A 20,569-nucleotide genomic window follows, 5' to 3' on the forward strand; every position below is an offset into this window, starting at 1 on the left:
TAGAGAGTTCTTCCAGGTGAAAATAGCCAACACCTTGGGGAACTAGATTCATAGTCTTTAAGATCGGTACTAGAGAGTTAGATCTTGCCTAGAGGAGGTGAAGGAGCTAGCCATTGACTTCTATGTACAACTTTCTCACGAAGAGATGGCAAGTGCTCCCTTGCAAGGAGCAACTATGTGATTGTCTCTCACTTCTGGTCATGGATGAGATGGGGTGATGGCTCCTTGCATCCTCCATGGAGCAGGATTTGTTCTGAGTCATCCAGTTGTAAGACGGGTAAAACTACCCATGAGAGGACGGGCTACCAAGGCGTTCTGCTTCACTTTGTAGGAGGATGTGAGAGACCCTCTATTACAAGTCTTTCAATAGATCTTTAGCTCTAGGTAAATGTTGGTTAGTTTTTTAATTGGTCTTTTCTACCTCCAACCCTTTGGGGATTGATTGGAGCTTACTTAGTAGTGTCCAATCACTTGGTTATCAATGGTCTATAAGGTACTCGCAAAGATGATCAGCAAGGCAAAGTTCGTCCCCTCCCAGACATCATGATACTTTGACATGTTTCATCCAAGTTCAAAGCATCCTTGATAACCTTTTCACCTTCTTTAAGGCTATAGAGTGGGCCGAGCACAATAGGTAGAGGATTGGAGTGCTTCTTTTAGGTTTTTAGAAGGCCTATTACAAGGTTTATTCAGACTTTGCAGAGGGAACCATGGCCCAATTAGGCTTTCCCTAGTAGTGGATCAGCAGGAACTTAGTACTTCATAGGTCGGCTAGCAGCAAGGTTATCATTAGAGGGCAAAAAGAATCAACATTCCATTTGGAGTGGTCAATCAAATAGGGCTGCTCTTTGGCTCCATACCTCTTCATACTTTTTGTGTAGGTGATGTCCTATTTTCTTTGCTTAGATTGAGGAGGCTTAGGATGCCTATATGAATAGAGGTGGCATTGTTGGACTCAAAAGTATGTAGATAACACAACCTTATATATTGAGCATGTGGTGACACTAGACCTGTTTTGTGTTAGATTGAATGGACAACTTGATAGACAAGAAGTGGTATAGAGAGTGAGAGTGAGAATAGACGCATAAAGAAGCATGCAAGGGTCCTTTACTTAAATGAATCATAAGAATGAGAATACAAGGTACCACCCTAATATTATATAGACCTACACATTGAAGTGTGTTCATTTGGGGGAAAACCCCCTCTTGTGCTAGAGGGTAAAAATTGCTTGTGGATAGGATGCATTCATGGCAGAATGACTTAGAGGAAAATAAAAGGTATATTTAACGAATCCCCTCGGAGTGATTGATGTGAATGAAATAGGGACGTCATAGATCAATCCCCAAATGGAAGTAAGCCTAAAGCTTTGTGAAAAGCTTCAAATTTATTTGAATATAGCCTTGGTGAATATGTTTGCTATGTTGTCTTATGTAGGCCCATGGACCAAATCCGTCATAACATAACTAAAAAAGTTGTATCTTTTGTATGTGTAACTGTTTATTAAAATTTTTTCCTTTGCACTTACTAGATATAAAGAAAAGTGTATTTGAGTTGGTCATTGATGGAGTGGTTATAGATTATGTTGGACTCATATAGTGGGTTAAAGAAAATATAGTACATACTTTCACCTATATGACCTAATTGGGTGCTTGTGATTGGACCAAGTATATTAGGGGTGAGCTCGCACACAGAAAGGATTAATGCCTCGAAGTGTAGGCTAGATTCAACTAAAGAGATAGTTACAATCAACAAGTGGCACGATCATGAAATATTTGCACTTTGTGCATGTGTAGGTAGAAGGCTTAAAATGCATATATCTTTGCATGGAAAACTCATATGAAGATTTCAACATTGTTTTTGTAATGTACTCGCAAAGGGCTTTCATATGATACCCATAGGGAGGGGGAGAGAGAGGGGGAGGGGGAGGGGAGGGATTTCTAAATTTTAGGGAAAAACACATGGATGACATTTTAAAAATAGTAAGATTTGTGTTTTGATAGCATTTATTAAATTTAGTTGTTTCTATTCTTGATAGTACTCAACCCAAAAAGGAAGGTGATAGAGAAGAGAGAAGTGTCAGGACATTTGTCACATAAGCTTCCAAGTGTCGTACCACTCGTTACACCTCATAATATGTGGTTAGAAACTTGTCTTGTGCTTCTCCACTTTTCTGTTTTGTACTTGTTTTCCTTGTTTCCCTATAAAGAGAGCTTATTTTTCTTCATTCTACATTAGTTTTCTTGGCTGTAGACTCTTGTACATTAGTTAAAGATAGCCTAAAGTTGTTCCATCTATCTACATCATCATCTTCCTCTCCTCCACCATGTTCTTTTTCCTCTATCTCTTCTTTCATTTCTAGAACAAGAACTAAGCCATATGAATGTATTGTTTGCTGATCAATGATGGAGAAAGGCTTCTTTCGCTGCCGTTTTATGGGACAACAAACTATAAATTCATTACAGTCCTTCCTCTAGCTCTTCTTTAATTTCTGGAATAAAAACCAAGCCATATAAACATATGATTGATCAGCGACGGAGAAAGACTATTTTTCCTCTTTCTACTCATATCTTGTAAAGAAATCTTGTCTTTATACATACTAAGTGATGCATGTGTGTATATATATCTTTTCATGATCTTATGAGAGTGGGAACTACTTTTCCTCACTCTCTAGTTGATTGTAACTAAGCTCTTTCCTAAGAGCTTGGATTGAGCAGAAATAAATTCATTGAGGGAACAACTTTAAGTATTTGTTCTCTCCATTTCTTTAAATATTAAGTCTTGAAAGGAAATGAATATTATAATTGTTAAGTGTACTATGTTGTTCGGGGCCTAGTTGTGAATAAAATTGTAGAGTAGCTGCCAGGGTTTACATTGAGGAAACATAAGAGTGTACGGCCACGATAGAAACATAACAATATAGACACAGATATGCAAAACACAAACCCTATAAACAAAAGACAAAACTCAAACACAGAAACAAACACAAGTAGAAGAAGAGAGAAAAAACACAACTTTGAAGTGAATGAAAACTTTAAATGAATGAAGAGTGTACAGAGTGCCCAAGGGTAGACTAGTGGTGTTGAAGAGTGACATCCACTGGAGATGGATCCCAAGTACTGTAACCACTAGTCAATGAGAGAGTGCTGAATAATGAAGGGTAGTAGGCTGGTCACCAAAACACAACAGTCGAAGGCTGAAATCTGGTAAACGCAGCAGTGTATCAGCAGAGAGGGCTAAAAATTGATCACCCGAGGTAGAGAACTGCCAGGCAACAACAGGAGAGCTGTTTGTTGATGTAGGTGGCCTACTAGACAAAAAAAACGTAGGTGTTGCATCAATTGCTTGATGGGAGAGATGACAATAGCCTGTTGCCTGACACCAAATGTTGAAAACTCAGGCTAATCAGGTGCTATGATGACGCAGCAGATGGAAAACTCCAAACAACAAGGCAATGGCTAGAAATGTGCTAGTTAGGGTTGGATAGTGATGGGTTGTAGTTGGTGATGGTTGGACAGCAGATGGTAGGTGGCTAATGGCTGAACATGCATGATAGAGTGAGAAACATGTACAAAAGGATAAAGACTGAATGGGGGTTGTCATGAGGATATGTATTTTTGAAACCTCACTTAACATGTGGATTAATTTTTAATCACATGATTACGTAAATGTTGCACATGTGAGGTGCAATTGGGATTAAAGTAAATTTACGAGCCCGGGACCCGAAGAAATCACAGGATGTCAAAGGAAAAAGTTGCTATAAGTTATGTTGCACAGGTACTTGGTGGTATCTGGTGCTAGTTGTTGGCCTAGGTTATCCATTTGGCCATAAGTGTCAGTTGGTGACACTAGAGAAGTGGCGTTTAATGGTACCTAACGCCAATCGGATGGTCAAAGATGGCGCAGAGACACTCGGGAATGAAAGTTGCCTAGCCAATTTAATTATTGGCTAGTCAGATTATTTTTCAGGGCACCGAAATAATTATTAGATTAATTTTCAGTATTTAAAGACTGAAAATTAATATTTAAATATAAAAAATACTGGAAAAACCATTTGGGAAGGCTGCCACTTGTCGAAAATTCCCATGCAAGATTGAAAAACGTCTTTAGAGGCTGGAGAGAGGCATTTTTATAAATTCAGCCTGCAAGAGAGAGGGAGGGGAGGCTACTCATCTGATTTGCAGCCATTGGAGGACCTTCTAAGGCTGCCAAGGGCAGGAGAAGACTAATCAACAACAGGAGACAGCATCTACAGGCTATTGAGATAGGGCAGCAGTAGTAAATGATTGGTTTTATTCAGTTCTTTGCATCTCCAAGCTGTTGTGGTAGGCAAGTAGCTGTATTTGATTGATTTTCAGTCATTCTTCGTGACAAAACTCTAAATTTTCTCTCTCTACAGCTTTGCATCTCATCTCCTAGTCATTTCATAGCCTTGCTCTGAAGATCTCAGCATTTGGACATTTGGAGGCTGAGAAATATCAGATTTCTTTGCTATAAACCCTAATCTGCAGTAGAAATTAGGGTTTAGCATCAGCCTCGGGAAGCGTGCCAAAAATTGAAAGCTCTAAGACTTGGATTCAACAGGGCTGAAGTTGTTTTTAGCCTATTCAAGTGGAGGGACCATCAAATAATTGAATTTAGGGCATTTTCCATCTCCATCAAAGCAGGTGAAGGCCAATTGATTGCCTGAATCAAGGGGCAAATCGGATTAAAGACTTGCTGGTGATTCATCACAGCAAGGGGAGTTGGAATACCGAAAGAGACTTGGAGAATCTGTTAGCAGTCATGTTTGTCATGCCTTGTCATCTCCTGCTTGTGAGCCTCAGTCTGAGTCAGACGAGGACATTAGGAGCTCTGACATGTCTGTCATGTGTTATGATGGGGGAGGCTAGTCACTCTCGACTGGCTGTCTTAGGATGTGTATTTCTTTTTGGCCTCTTTTAGTGGGCAGCCACTGGCTGCCCGGCCACTTTTTTGGTCACTAATGTGGGGCGCCCATTTTAGGGCATTTTTAGGGTTTGTTCCCATTTTAGGGTTAGGGTTAGGGTTTGTCCTTTTGCCTATTTGTTGGCAGCTCCCCTCCCCACTTGATCACTTGTCTTCTTGCAGATTCCGACACTCCTCCCCCGTGGTGATGCTGCCATCATCATCAGCCTAATTTGGTGCCCTCACTGACGCTGTGGGCTGCGTGCAGGGACTGATCAGTCTCCTTCCGTCTTCCCGTTTGTATTCAGCATTCATTTCAGTCAGTGCAGATTTCTCTTCCTTATTTTTTGCTTTCTCTCTCTCTCTCTCCCTCCGTGTTCGTATTCCCTCTTCCATAGCGCACTCTCACATGGTATCAGAGCCGAAGGAGAGTACACGGAACTGAGTTCTACGCGGGAGAACACCCACAACCTTGTGTTTGCTGGTCAAGACGTCTCCAACAGCAGAGGCGTCACCTTCTGCACCATCTTCTTGATCAAGGCGGCCTGTTTTGGTGTCACATCTTTGCGTTTGCTGCTGGCGTCATCCCCAAAATCTGCGTTTTCAGCTTGGGCGGCCCTTCTCTAGAGCTGGGCGACACTCCACCAAGCTGCGTTTTCAGCTTCTGTGGCTGCGTTCAACCTCTGGCGGCACTCCTCCAAGCTGGCAACCTCATTTCTCCTTGCGTTTTGAGGCAGGAGGTTGTTTTTCTATGGTGATTGCATCGTTAGCACTTGCGTTTGACATCATCCTTGCGTTTTGTGCAAGGCGGCCAGCTCAGGAGCTTCTGGTGTTTGTGTTTTGGCACTGGCAACCTTCCCTTGTTGTGTTTTGGTGTTTGCAGATATTGAAGATGTCTTATCATCAGTTTACGGGCTTTGATGACTTAGATGACGAGCTTTTGTCTCGACACTCATCTGAACGGAGGCGTGATTTCTATCACGAGGACCATCGTCCAGAGTTTATTCCTCTTTCCCGTCCCCCTTCTATTCATGTATCTCGGCGAGCCCCTTCCAGTGGGCCGAAGATGCAGCCTTTGGTACCCCCTGTATAGGTACACGTACTTCCTCAGCTGCCCAAAGAGGACCGGTTGGATGGCTCCAACTTTTCTCTATGGTCCTGCAAGGTGGAGTGTATCTTGGACTCCTTCGATCTTTGGGAGCTTGTTTTTGTTCCTATTCCCTGGCCTAAGGTGGATCTCGCAGATGGGACATCTATGGATCGTGCAGCCTTATGGGATCGGCTCAATTCTAGAGCCAGATCTTTCCTCTTTCTGAGTTTGCAGGATTCTGTCCTTGTTCATGTTCACAAGTTGAAGACTGCAGCAGACATGTAGAGAAAGCTCGCGTCTCTCTATCAACAGAAGACGTTTGCCCACCGGATATCTCTCAAAAAGAAGTTGCGGATGCTCGCTATTGATGATAGTCCTTCCCTGAAGGACCACATCAACAGATTACAGGATATGAGGGATGAGCTTGCATCCCTCGGTCGGACGATATCTTCTGAAGACATGGCTATGATTCTCTTGACTCAGCTGCCATCGCCTCGGTTTGATGTCTTCTACACCAGCTTTCTTACATCGAGGACCCGTGAGAAGCTTCTATGGGAGGAGCTATCCCCGCTTGTCTTGGAGCATGACGAGTGACTTAGAGAGGTCAGTGCTAGTGGATCCGACTCCACTAGAGCCTTTGTTGCAGGTTCGGGAGGACAGAAGAAGAAGAAGTCAAAGGCTAAGAAGAAGGACAGTTCTTCCGTCTCTGACTCAGATTCAGAGAGACCGAAGTGCCCACACTGTGGGAAAGGGACACATCCCGAGGAAAAATGCTGGAAGAAGTACCCTCATCTTCGTCTGGGAGCGAAGGGTGGATCTACATCGGAGCCTTCTTCTACCTCTACACCAGCTGTTACCCATGAGTCAGTGTTCCTTCATATCCATGCTTTGGAGGAGGATCCTTCTTCCGTGGCTGTAGTGTCTTCTGCGCAGCCTTGGTTAGTGGACAATGGTGCTTCGAGTCATATGACTCCCCGAGGTGATTTGTTACAGGATCTCCGTCCATCAGAGGGTTTAGTCACTGTTGGTGACATTTTATTAGTGCCTATTAGTGGTATTGGCACATTGCCTTTGTTTACCGACCGACCTTCGAGCTCCTTTTCACAGGTCCTACATATTCCGGATTTGGGCCTTGCCCTCCTCTCAGTTCATGGCCTTACGAGGCTTGGCACACGAGTGATCTTCATCGAGCATGCCGTTGTTATTGAGGATTCTTCTACAGGAGCTATCTTATCTACAGGTTGGCAGGAGAGCGAGCTTTACAGGCTCCATTCCCCTTCTTTGATGCAGGGTCCTCCGAGGTAGTCTATTGCTACACTCGTTCCCGCTTGTGCACCTTCTATTCCACAGGTTCCTTCCCATCCCCCACCTTCTCCTCCGGTGGTTCCCTCGTACCCCCCATCCCTTTTAGCAGGGGACGATCTTGGTGATGCGGTTGTGGATTCCCTGGCTCCTAGTGTTTTAGAGGGGGATTCCCAGGCTCGTGAGGAGCTCCTTCAGCGGGGCAGTCTACATCGACGGACTTCATCGACATTGGCATTCCTCTTGCTACCCCAGGATCTATTTCTTCTTCGGCCTTCAGCCACATCCAGGATCTGAGAGGGGGTGTTAGCAGTCATGTTTGTCATGCCTTGTCATCTCCTGCCTGTGAGCCTCAGTCTGAGTCAGATGAGGACATTAGGAGCTCTGACATGTCTGTCATGTTTATGATGGGGGAGACTAGTCACTCTCGACTAGCTATCTTAGGATGTGTATTTTTTTTTGGCCTCTTTTAGTGGGCAGCCACTAGCTGCCTGGCCACTTTTTTGGTCACTGATGTGGGGCGCCCATTTTAGGGCATTTTTAGGGTTTGCGCCCATTTTAGGGTTAGGGTTAGGGTTTGTCCTTTTGCCTATTTATTGGCAGCCCCCCTTCCCACTTGATCACTTGTCTTCTTGCAGATTCTGACACTCCTTCTTCCCCGTGATGGTGCTGCCATCATTATCAGCCTGATCTGGTGCCCTCACTGATGCTGTGGGCTGCGTGCAGGGACTGATCAATCTCCTTCCGCCTTCCCGTTTGTATTCAGCATTCATTTCAGTCAGTGCAGATTTCTCTTCCTTGTTGTTTGCTTTCTCTCTCTCTCTCCCTCCGTGTTCGTATTCCCTCTTCCGCAGCGCACTCTCACAGAATCCCATTGTAGATCAACTTCTTCAATAAAGCTAAAGAAATACCGAAAGGGGCGCCAATTTTGGGGCCAATCGGGTGTGCATTGTCCAAGATCAGTAGGTAAATTTGTATTTTCAGATTTGCACTAATTATTTGCTCCTGTAATTAAGTTGTAATCAGGGATTTACTATCCATCCACGGAAGGAAGGTTGGTTACAGCTTATCTATTTATAGATGTGGATGGATCCTCCCAAATCAGGGCTTTACAAAAACTCTCTTGAACACGGAAGGAAGGTTGGTTACAGCTTATCTATTTATAGATGTGGATGGATCCTCCCAAATCAGGGCTTTACAAAAACTCTCTTGAACCCTATATCGTTTTTTGTATTTTTCATTAAATAAGCATGTTTTGGGGCTGTTTAAGAGGCTAAACAACATGTAATGCATTTCTTAGCTCAACATCCCCTCTTAGGCCCAAAACAAGGCTAGAAAGGAAGGCCTGCCCAAGGCGTCCCACCCCAAAGCAACTATGCCATTGGAGTAAGTGTGTACAGTGGCTGCCCAGTGGCCTATCAAGGCTATAGAGGTGATGATTATTTGCATGTTGGCTGCCTAGTAGCCTACCAAGTCTTGCAAAGGTAGATGGAACCATAATGGACTTTGTTTTATTTTGTTTTTTTTGTGTGTCTGTATGTGTATTTTTTTGGGTAAAGGTTTTTTGAGAGAAAGTTTGCGGTGGATTAAGTAATTGTATCACATAGGAGAATGAGAAGGGATAGTAAGGTTCAACCGATTATAAAACAGACAAGCTATCCTTCCACTCCAGAGTGTCTATGATGAGGGAAGGGTGCTGAAGCAATGGTTGTGTGGAGTACAAATTGCTAGTGGAAACAACTTAGGATCTATCTAGTGGTTCTTTGTAGAACGAGTATACTACTTACTGTGAAATGCTCATATAGTAGGTGCCACTTGGACACTATCTCTCATGGAAAAATTGTTCACTTGTCCAAGCGTCCTTTACAAAGATGATGAAATCATGCAATACAAAAGGAGAAGGTATAATAGAGGGGACTAATGTTGAAGACAAGTGCTGAAACCTATAGAATACTGAGAAGGGTAGCAACCCTCTCTCAACCTTGGATAATGATACCGAAGGAGGAAGAGGAGCCGGATGTTGGTCTTTGTGTGGTGTTGAGAACTATGTTGTGAGAAAGCATCCCAATTGAAAGAAAAAGATAGAAGTCACCGCCATAATAGCACAAGAGAGATGATGCATGATCCGTCTTGAGAGGGTAAGTCTTCATGCTAGTAGAAGAGCAAAACTCTTAGGATGATGAAACCATGAATGGAACAACACGCATCCCAAGTCTCCAGCCTAGGTAGGAGTGGTGCAAAACTTGCATGTTAGTCCTACACTAAAAACAAAAACATAGTGAGATGTTCCAAAAACAAAACAAAACAGAAATGAAAAGCTATCTGAATGAATGCAATGATGTAAATATGTGCGGGTAAATAAATGTAGTGGAAGACTTGGGAAATGAAAATCTAAGGACAAAATCCTATGGGCCCGTCTCAATAGCCTAAAGGCCTAAGAGTGCGAAGATGAAGCTGACCTAGGGATGTGACCACCATCGCATATGCCTACTAGCAATTCTCTACCAATGAAACACTGGACGAGGTGGTGAGGTGGTCCTAGATGGAGGTGGATGTGAAGTGGATACGTAAAGTGTAATGGGATTCGTACTTGCAGACCAATTAGACAACCACCCCTCAAGAGTAGAGAAGGATGGCTGTTGAGATTGTCCGTGTGCCACATGTCTAGCAGCCACTGAGGCGGAAGGAGTAGATGAGGTAGCAGCGGGAGGTGTAGCCACATTGGATTGTCCAGTAGGAGCGGAGGTAGTTGTAGGAGTTTGTTGAGGTTTCTTAGGAGAAAGACCCTGTTAGAGATTGTTATCCCTTGGATGGGCAGTTGTATGCATTCGCGAGTACTTTTGTGTGATGGAGTAGGTAGGATATCCACGTGGCAGATTTATGTGCAGTCGCAGTAGGTAGGACACGTGGTAGTCTAGTTGTACAACAGGTGATGTAAGCAGGCACAACAGGTTTCAGTCATTGCAAGTGCCACGTGGCACAATAGGAGCAGTCGATTAGTTTCTGTGCAGTCGGCTGCATTATTTTTAGCATTTCTTTTGGGCTATTTATTCTGCCCAGCCTCTACACACTTTCACATATTTTGTTCAGAGATTTCTGTCAAAAGATGACATACCAGTGAGACAGTAGAGTGAACTTGGCAAACATGGAGAAGAGAAGAGAAGAGAGAAGAAACTCTGATGAATGGAATGATGAAGATCTGAATCATGGAGTGAATGTGATACAAGGGAAGAAGGGTGCCGTAGCACAAGGAAGAGACTCTTCAATGGTTTTTATTCCGCTTTGATTGCCTCAGGGTGGTCAGAGACTCTTCATTGGGAGGAGTTGGTTCCTATGGTCTTGGACCAAGAGGAGCAGTTGAAAGGGACCAATGTTTCTAAATCAGAGGCATTGATAGGTCAATCCTCTTAGAAGAAGGGGAAGAATCAAAAGAAGAAATAAATAAGGACAAGGAAAAGAAGTCCACTTGTCACATTTGTGGCAAGACAGGTTATTGGAAGAAGGATTGACTCGACAAGGAGAAGAAGGAAAAGGAGAAGAAGGAGAAATCTTCAAAGGATTCCGAAGCAGTGGTTGCCCCCCCCATTAGGTGCTTTCCTCCACTTGGAGGTGGTTGAGGAATCGACCCTGAAGTTCTCTGATGCTACCGTGATCGGCCCACATACTCGGGAGTGGATTGTTGATAGTGGTGCATCCCGACACATGACTCCTTCTACAGTAGGTATTTTTTGCTGGTTCACAATTAGCTAAATATTTATGCCAAGGTGTCTGTGTATGATGTTTATAGGTTGTAGATATTTAACAAAGATCTGACACGTTTTTGGTTTGCGGTGATGTTGGAAAATCTGCAGGATGCCACAATGTTTGGGAATGTTGCATGATTTGTCAATCATAGGTAAGATCTTGCTGTAGATCCTTCGTTGAATGTACACTTTTAAGGGTGGCCATAAGATAATCCAAAATAAACTCAAGAGACACTGTGAGTGAAGTGATAATGCACCTCAATGTGCTTTGTTTTTATGTGAAATATTGGAACTTGCAAGTGCCAATGTGCGCGGATTGCTAGTGTAGATACATGCAGTTGATGGAGTACAATATGCAAGTCTGATAAAAGGTGTTTGAGCCAAACACAATCAATTGAAGCTATAAAAGCTGCCCTGTATTCAGCTTCACAACTTGAAGTGGCCACTATAAGTTACTTCTTGCTTAGTCAAGAGATGCATGCATTGTGAAGTAGAAAATAGTTTCCACTAGTGGACACTCTCGTGTCAAAACATCTTGCTAAATCGCTATTTCTAAGAGCGTGGAAGGAAGTAGAGGTGTTGCAAGGGTAAAACAGCCCCAAAGCCTGTGTGCTTTTTGAGGTATTGGACGATACGCTTAGCTGCTTGCCAATGCTATGAGCCTGGGCTATGCATAAATTTGCTCAACTAGAATACAACATACTGAATGTCTGGCCATTAATTGCATAAATAGATCAAACATCCAACGGCCCGTTGATAAAGAGAAGTGTCAAAAGGATCACTAGCATCCTCAAGAGAAAAACAAAAGCCCAACTCGATTGGAGTAGATACAGGTTTATAGTCCACAAATTGGAAACACTACAGTAACTGTCCAATGTACTTGGATTGCCTCAAAACAAACCCCCCCTCCCCCTTCAACAGTATCAAAGTGTATATCAAGTTAGTAGTGCAAGTGGCTTGCGTTTCTGTGTTTTGCGTTTAGGGTTTGCAGCCCCAAAAAGGGGCACCATTCTAGAATGACTGTGCCTATTTATAGGCCACTCTCTCATTCATTCCTTACGGTTGATTCATTCAGTCCGTCATAGCTTCTCTCTAGCCTCTCCACTACCCTCACACCCCTTATGGAGGACATTGCGGTTCGTGGCTGTCTTCATTATCTTCCTTGTGCTACAGCACCCTTGTTCCCTTGTATCACATTCACTCCATGATTCAAGTCTTCATTATTCAATTCATCAGAGTTTCTTCTCTCTTCTCTTCTCTTCTCTTCTCCATGTTTGCCGAGTTCACTCTGTGTTTCATACTCAGCTTCCATAGCCTCTTGCCATTGTTCCTTTTGTGTTGATGATGTTGTATCACTATAAGAGACATGGTTTTCACAAATATTGAGAGCATTCTAAATAATATCAGCATCATAAACATGATAGGTACCATGCTTATTATCAATTGGAAGATCAACATAAAGATCAAAGCCAAAGTCATCATCAACAATAATAGGTGCAGGTTGTGAATCTTGAGTTGTTGAAGAGTCAATATTATCCTGTGAAGGATGTTCATCATCATATAGAAAAAGAAAAGCAATGAGTAATGACTCTGTATCATTAACGCCCTCTAGTGACCACATCCTCCCAGTATCCTCCCGAGACCATGTGCTACCCATAAGTTACTCATTGAAAATAGCTTCACAACTTATGATTATCTTCTTGGAGGATGAATCATGAAACTTGCATATCATCAACATACAAGATCAAAATGAGAATAGCATGCCCCTCATGTCTAATGTACAGAGTGCTCTCAATTGGGCTGTTCTAAAGGCCTAGGCCAATCAAGTAAGAATGAATCTTCTTGTACCATATAAATCCCTTGATAATCTTCTTGTACCATATAAATCCCTTGATTCACACAGAACCGAGCTAACTCATTGGAGACAAACTCTCCACCCTTGTTGGATCTTGTTGTCTTAAGCTTCCTATATGAATGGTTCTCCTTGAAGATGAGCCAATCCTTGAAGTGTGAGAAAGCTGCAAATGCTAGAAAATACGCCCATGTCATCCTATTGTAATTATCCACAACAATTAGTATAAAGTAGAGACTCCCTTTTAGGGTCTCCATCCACATTGATCCACATTAATTTGTAGAAACAAGCTCCAAGGGCTCCTTTGCTTGTGTTGAAGCCTTGTTGGGAATTGCATCTCTATGTTGCTTAGTAGGGATGCAAGATACACAAGGTGGACGACTCATCCCAACATCTAACAATCCACGCACAAGTTGGTACCTCATAAGGCATGATAGTCTTTAATGCCCGAGTAGATGAACGATTCAGCACATAGCAAGCTATATGAATTGCATCCAATCAAAACTTATTGGGCAAAGACTTTCCTTTAAGCATACATCTAGCGATCTCCACAGAAGATCTATTCTTGTGCTCAGAAAGACCATTCTACAGGTGTAGGGCACTAATGAATAATGCCCCTAGAAGAAAGAAATGTTGCAAATTCCTTCGACATGTACTCCCCTCCTCTATTAGTGCGGAGAGTAACCAATTTGCAGCTATTGGAGTTTTCAGCCATGACAATAAAATGTTGAAAGCACGAGAATACCTTTGACTTGGGGATCAAGCCAACCACCCAAGTGTGATGTGTGTAGTTATCAATGAAGGTAACAAAGGAGGTGTATCCACTAAGAGAGGGAGTGAGTAGGACCCCATACATCACTATTCAGAAGTTGCAATGTCCGTGTGGCAACCGCACTCCCATCCTTGGGAAAACTGAATTTATGCATTTTGGTAAGAAAATACCCCCTTGTATATGTGCTTACAAGGCACATGCATTTCGAGCAAATCGGGCACCATATCATCTTTGTACAAGCATGACAAACTGTAAAATTCAAGCACCCAAATCAAGCATGCCATAACTTAACAACATGTAAGGGGGAAGCACCCACAACCATAGCATCCGAACAAGGTTGCTTATCATAAACATTGAGTCTATACAAGCCACAACATAAGGTACGAGTGATAACAATCACATCATCATCATCATTAGTGCCCTTAACCACACATTGTGGCCCAATGAAGCGAACTTCAAAGTTTCTAGTAGCAATGACTAACATTGATAACAGATTCTTCTGAATGCTAGGTAAATACAAAATATCCTTTAAGCTGGTAAGTATTTGGGCAACAAGAGCTCCCAAAAGACAGCCATTGTAGCTTAAAGATGCATCAAAGATTGGTGATGAGCAAAAGAAAATGGTACCAATGGGATTGGTGGTGGGTGTGGGTGTGTAGGGCTATTGGGAGAGAAAGATGAAGAGGGTGCTTCACATTGCCTTCCATAGGTAATGAGAGGGGAGTATTGGAAGATGCGGATGAGGAAGGGCTAGCTAGCACAAAGGCCAACACGCTTTGGATGAGGGGATGGTGGTCAGAGGGAAGTTGAGATGGGATAGTATGGAGTCAAAGAGGGGGAGGGGTGTGAGCCTCGCCATAGAAATGCCACCGTTCTCCACCTACACTCCACCATACTGATATGTTGGTTCTATAATGTGGATTTTGGTTGGGGTGTAACTCCCCTTGTCTATTTTCAATCATAATCTGCCGGGCCTGTCAATGGCTCAATAGTTCTGCTTTCCTCCCCTTTAAGGCCACATCATATCAATATACTCCTCAGCTTCATTGCCCAGTTTGAAGACTCTGATGAACTATTTAAAACCTGACATTTTCTTACAAATCCACACACTCAATAGTAGTTCCATAGGTAGATTGACTGGTATATGGAAGTGAAGAAAGTTGACATGTATGATGATATAATGCCTTGAAAAGTTTAGTTTCTAGTGATACTGGCAAAAAAGGTGTCTTTTGCCACAAAATACAGCCCTTTTTTTTTTTGGGATCTCATTTACAGCTCAATTTGCAAACTTTCGCCCTGAAAAAACACTCTGTTCAATAGGTTACTTAGATACTAGCAGCTATGCAAGTCAGCTTATGCTTACTGATTGCTCATTGCTGTGCTGTCATTCACCATCAGCCCACACCCAGATGGGTAGAATAGTTGTGTATTTGGCTTGATTAGGGAGTTGTTAGAGACTAAAGAAATCATTGAATGCAACAGCAACTTGCTAACTTGCTTGCGTGGATGCTTGATTGCCTTGTCCTTTTTAAGAGAGCATTTGGGCCCTTTTTCAGGTTCAACTCTTCATTTTTGAAATGCTCTGAAACTTTCTCGTAGTGGGTTCTACAAAGGGTTAGTCAATTGATTAGCAGCTCTTTTGACTTTCTTTTTGGATTTAGTATTTGATTGTTCTGTATAAGATTATGTGGACTTTTGGAAATTTGGAAAGAGAGGTTTCTAAGTTTAATGCAGTACTTTGCATAAACACAAGCTCTTGTAATTGATTCTGCCATTATTGTAAGATTCTTGTGCAAAACAGGCCTACTTTGTTCTGGCATAGGTAGTTAGCTGTTGTGGTGGAGAATGCTGGTTTAGGAAACATGCAGATGCTTTATGAATTGGTAACAGCAATTTGTTGTTGCAGGCAAGAAAATTGAGTGCAAAACTTGAGCTGTACAGAAAGTTCACAAATTCCTTGGCCGTGGTTGTGGTCGTGTCAATCGCATGGATCGGATACGAGGTTCACCACTATCCAAAATTGAGAGATGTGCTTGATTTTCTTAGTATTTAACCTTGAAACCGTGAACACAGTTGTTCAGTTTCTCTTTTATATCTTCAGTATGTTGTGCCTTAGGAGGATGACTTTTAAGCTTAATGTTGTTGTCTGGTACACTGGTAGAATAATGTCCTCATGAAGTTGCATCATAACTAGTTTTTTCACATCGATTTCTGGGTAACTTAAAATTTAATTTTCAGGACTTGATTTTTGATTTGTTCCTGTTGACTTTGCAGTTGTTCTTCAAGGCAACAGATCCCTTTGGTGAGAGGTGGCAAAATGAATGGATAATTGTGGCCTTCTGGAACTTGATCAGTTTCCTACTTTTGTGTGTGATATGCATACTATGGGCTCCATCCAAGAATGCTAGACGGTAGGTCGAACAGACAAATCTGCTGAATAATTGGTTGGATTCTGAATTAATGGAGATATGAATGGCCATAATTGTGTGGAAACCAGCAGAGCTTGCATATCATTGCTTGGTTGTCCAAACGAAACTTTCTTTATGGGGCATCATTACAACAATAAAATCGTCACATTAGACTGAAGTCTTGCAAATGGCTAGTTATTTAACATTATTTAACTAAGTTCTCAACTCTCTCATTTGCATTTCTCATGTACCAGAGTGCCTTGTGGCTGTTGTATTTGGTGGACATAATAAATGCATCTTTTTGCATTTTATATCCACTAAATCAGTTTAGTATTACATGTGGAATTGAAGCCTAGTATCGTATCTTGGAGCAGCAGATCAGCCCAGCACAGTGGATCCGTGCATTCACATGAGTGATTGAGGTCAGGACGAGGTTGTGCTTTTTGTAGAAGTAGGATATTTACATCAGCCATTTATTCAGCCTCCAGTACAGAAAGGCTTTGCATAGGCATCAGCTTCTTACAAAACTGCAATGGCTATGGCTGGTGAGAGTAAGTCAGAGAGAAAGAGCCAAGTGAAAGTACGATGCGATATGAGTGTACCAACAATGTGTTGGTACATAAAGAATAAAATGTATTTATACTTAGGGCACGTAAGGGTGCATTCACATGTACAGCTAAATAATGTGCGTGTACTATACATAGAAGGTTAAACGGGCCTTTATCCCAACAACCTCCCACTTAAAGGTCCGAAGTGAACCTCTAACAAACTCTCACTAGTCGTATGCAATGCTCGTGCTGAGCTTTGCTTAGACTTTTAGTGAGAACATTTGCAGGGTTGTCTTGTGTTTTGATCTTGGTCAATGTGATTTGACCATCTTTCAGAATTTGTCTAATGAAGTGATATCGCACATCTATATGCTTTGTGCGTGAATGATACATGGCATTCTTAGCTGGATACACAACACTCTGGCTATCACATCCCAAAACTGTAGTACCCATAGACATGCTGAGATCCTCAGTAAGTCTGCTCAACCATATAGCTTCCTTAGAAGCTTCAGTAGCTGATATGTATTCAGCTTCAGTGGTATCAGTGCGACGATGTTCTGTAATTTGGAAAACCAAGAAACAGCCCCACCAGCAACTGTAAAGACATATCCACTGGTGGACCTATGAATGTCCAAGTCACCTGCCATGTCTACATCACAATAAATCTGCAAACTAAGTGCACCTTGCACATAGCAAATACACTTTCTTTGTGTACCCTTTAGGTATCGAAGAATACACTTGATAGCCTCCCAATGTGTTTTGCCAGGATTTGACATAAACTTGCTAACAACTCCCACTGCATGAGCAATGTCTGGGCGAGTAGCAACCGTAGCATACCTAAGAGAGCCACAAGCTGATGCATAAGAGACTCCCTTCATAGCATTTGCTTCCACGTCGATTTTTGGGCTGTTGGCTTTACTAAGCTTAAGATAAGGAGGTAAGGGTACCCCAAAAGGCTTAGCTTCAGTGATGTTAAATTTGTCGAGTACGTTTTTAATGTACTTTTACTTGGTTCTCTCTCTCTAACTTACTTTCACCATCCGTCACTCTCACTTCTCCTCGAATTGCTATTGCACATCCCTAGCTGAGCTTTCCAACAATCTTTCAACACAAGCTCTTGACCATTGTTTCAAGACAAGTGTATAGTGCCAATCCCATCAATGATGCAAGCATGGTTATTTCCAAGATACACCTTTCCATAACTTCCTGCGTTGAATATAGCAAAACACTCCAAGCAAGGAGTTACATGAAAAGAGGCATCAGAGTCTACAATCCAAGTTTGAGTGACGCCATCATCAACTGACAAAAGTGCATCAATCACATCAGCCTTGGTAATTTGCATATCGTACATGTGACATACAAGGGCATCATAATCAACTGCACGTAATACATCAACCTCTGTATCTGAAAGCTCCTCTATGACCACACTAGAGGCCACATTGGCCTTTTCCTTGCCTTTGGTTGCCTCAAATGCATTTGTCTTATCCTCCTCCTCCTTTTTATCTCCTGCATTCTTCTCTGTCACAACTCTATAGAAACAGAATTTGTATCCTTTTTCATTGATTTGTCTATATAATGATTTATTAAATTTATTTCATTTGCACTAATTAGATATAAAGAAAAGTGTATTGGAGCTGGCCACTGATAAGTGGTCACAGGTTATGGTGGACCCACGCGGTGGGTTAGAGAAAAGATAGTTCACACTTCCACCTATATGCCCCGATTGGGCGCCTGTAACCAGAACTCACGCATATCAGGGTTAGACTTGCACACAGAAAATATTGATGCCTTGAAGTTTGGGCTAGATCCACCAGAACAGACAGTTACAATCAACAAGATGGCATGATCATGAAATGCTTGTATAATGTGCATGTGTGGGCTGAAAGCTTGAAATGCACATTTCTTTGCATAGGAAAGTCACATGAAGATTCTGATACCGTTTTTGCGATGTACACGGAAAAAGCTTTCATATGACACCCATATTGGAGGGCCCCCTAAATTTTAGGAGATCCCTAGATTTTAGGAGGTCCCTAAATTTTAGGAGCCTCGAATTAGCCTAAAAATGCTAGTCCTAAAAAATAGGGATTTCATTCTAAAAATAGTAAGTTCTGTACTCTGACTGTGCTTACTAAATTTGGTTGTTTTTATTCTTGACAGTATTCAGCCCAAAAAGGAAGGCCATAGAGAAGAGACAAGTGTCAAGATACTTGTCACACAAGTTTCCAAGTGTCCCACCACTTGTCACATCTCATGACATGTGGCTAGACACTTGTCTTGTGCTACTCCACTTTCCCATTTTGTACTAGCTCTTCCCTCTCCTATAAATAAGAGCTCGTTTTTCTTCATTCAGCATCATTTTTCGTTGCTGTAAACTCATGTACAGCACCCACAGATAGCCAGAAACTGGCCCCATCCATCCCTATCATCATCCCCTACTTCTCCATTATCAAATTCCTCCATATTCCCACCCACAGATAGCCAGAAACTGGCCCCATCCATCCCTATCATCATCCCCTACTTCTCCATTATCAAATTCCTCCATATTCCCTCTTCTATCACTGCTGTTTTACAGGACAACAAGCCTGTAAATTCATTACAGCACCTCCTTCTCAAGCTCTTTCTTGCATTTTAGCAACAAGAAGCAAGCCCTATCCATGTACTACTGTTCAACGATGGAGAAAGGCTGATTTCCTCTCTTTCTTCTCTCATACTGTAAAGAAATCAATTCTTATCATTGCATAATAGATAATGCATGTGTGTTTGTACATCTTTGCATGATCTTGTGAGAGTGAGAATTACTTCTCCTCACTCTCAGGTTGATTGTAACTGAGCTCTTCCCTAAGGGACTTGGGTTGAGTAGAAATACATTCCTTCGGGGGGGGGGGGGGGGGGGGGTTTGCCCATCTTCAACCCTCAATCTTGTCTCCATTACTTTTACATTTTCATGGCTGTAATTTTGTGAGTAATTTTCATTTTCAGCTTTAAGTGTTCATTCTCTTTTATATTAAATCTCGAAAACAAGCGAATATCATAATTGTTAAGTATACTACGTTGTTCTGGGCATTTACAGTGCTATCAGAGCTTTGGCTCGGTCCTCGCCCTAACACTGGTAGTGCTTACAATTATAAGTTTGTTTGTTTTCAGCCCTTGCATTGAGTGCTTGAGCATATTTTTTTCTTAAGAGTCTCAATGGATCAGTCGAGTGCTATCCTTCAAGCCATTCAAAGTCTTAGAGAGGAAAATTAGCAAATTCGTGACAAACTTCTCAAACTAGAAAAAGTTGAAAATCCCAAAGAATTCAAGGAAAGAAGCCCGTCTGCTTCAAGTAGGCAAAGCCATACCAATGAAAGGAGCCGATCAAGAAGTCCAACTACTTCTAAGAGGCAGTCCCATTCTACTTCAAGACAAAGAAAGAGATCGCGTCGAAGCTCATCCTCTTCTTCAAAGTCATCTGGCGCCTACTCTGATGGACCCTCTTCTAGTGACAAAGAGTCACATCCTTCTCATGGAAGACCTCATCATCGTCAAAGGCGTCGACATTCTTCACCCTCGTCTCCATCTTCATCCCCATCAAGGACTTCATCATCTTCAACCTCAAGATCCGGGCATGGATGCAGGCATAAGAAGAAGAAGAAGAAGACTAAGTCACTATCTCAACTTGAAAAGAAGATCAAGTTCAGTATGTATCGTCAAAGGCGTCGACATTCTTCACCCTCGTCTCCATCTTCATCCCCATCAAGGACTTCATCATCTTCAACCTCAAGATCCGGGCATGGACGAAGGCATAAGAAGAAGAAGAAGAAGACTAAGTCACTATCTCAACTTGAAAAGAAGATCAAGTTCAGTATGTATGATGGTTTCCGAAATCCTGATCTTCTTCTGAAGTTTATTCGTCAATTTCGAATTTTGTATGGTCGTGATAAGTATAAAG

At 42.2% G+C, this 20,569-nt stretch overlaps 1 protein-coding gene across 2 annotated transcripts in view; it reads left to right on the forward strand.

The window, feature by feature from the left end:
- Positions 1–20,569, forward strand: part of LOC148038157 (uncharacterized) — a 97,671-nt gene that overhangs the window by 48,164 nt on the left and 28,938 nt on the right. For both annotated transcript variants that reach the window (XM_087669672.1, XM_087669678.1), the window contains 2 exons: positions 15,589–15,684; positions 15,957–16,093. In XM_087669672.1, the coding sequence (XP_087525798.1) occupies positions 15,589–15,684; positions 15,957–16,093 (233 nt within the window). The remainder of the gene's footprint in view (positions 1–15,588; positions 15,685–15,956; positions 16,094–20,569) is intronic.

The sequence above is a fragment of the Lygodium microphyllum genome, chromosome 3 (assembly GCF_053477565.2).
Source record: "Lygodium microphyllum isolate KBCC chromosome 3, Lygodium_microphyllum_v1.1.10, whole genome shotgun sequence".
In the NCBI taxonomy this organism is placed as follows: domain Eukaryota; kingdom Viridiplantae; phylum Streptophyta; class Polypodiopsida; order Schizaeales; family Lygodiaceae; genus Lygodium; species Lygodium microphyllum.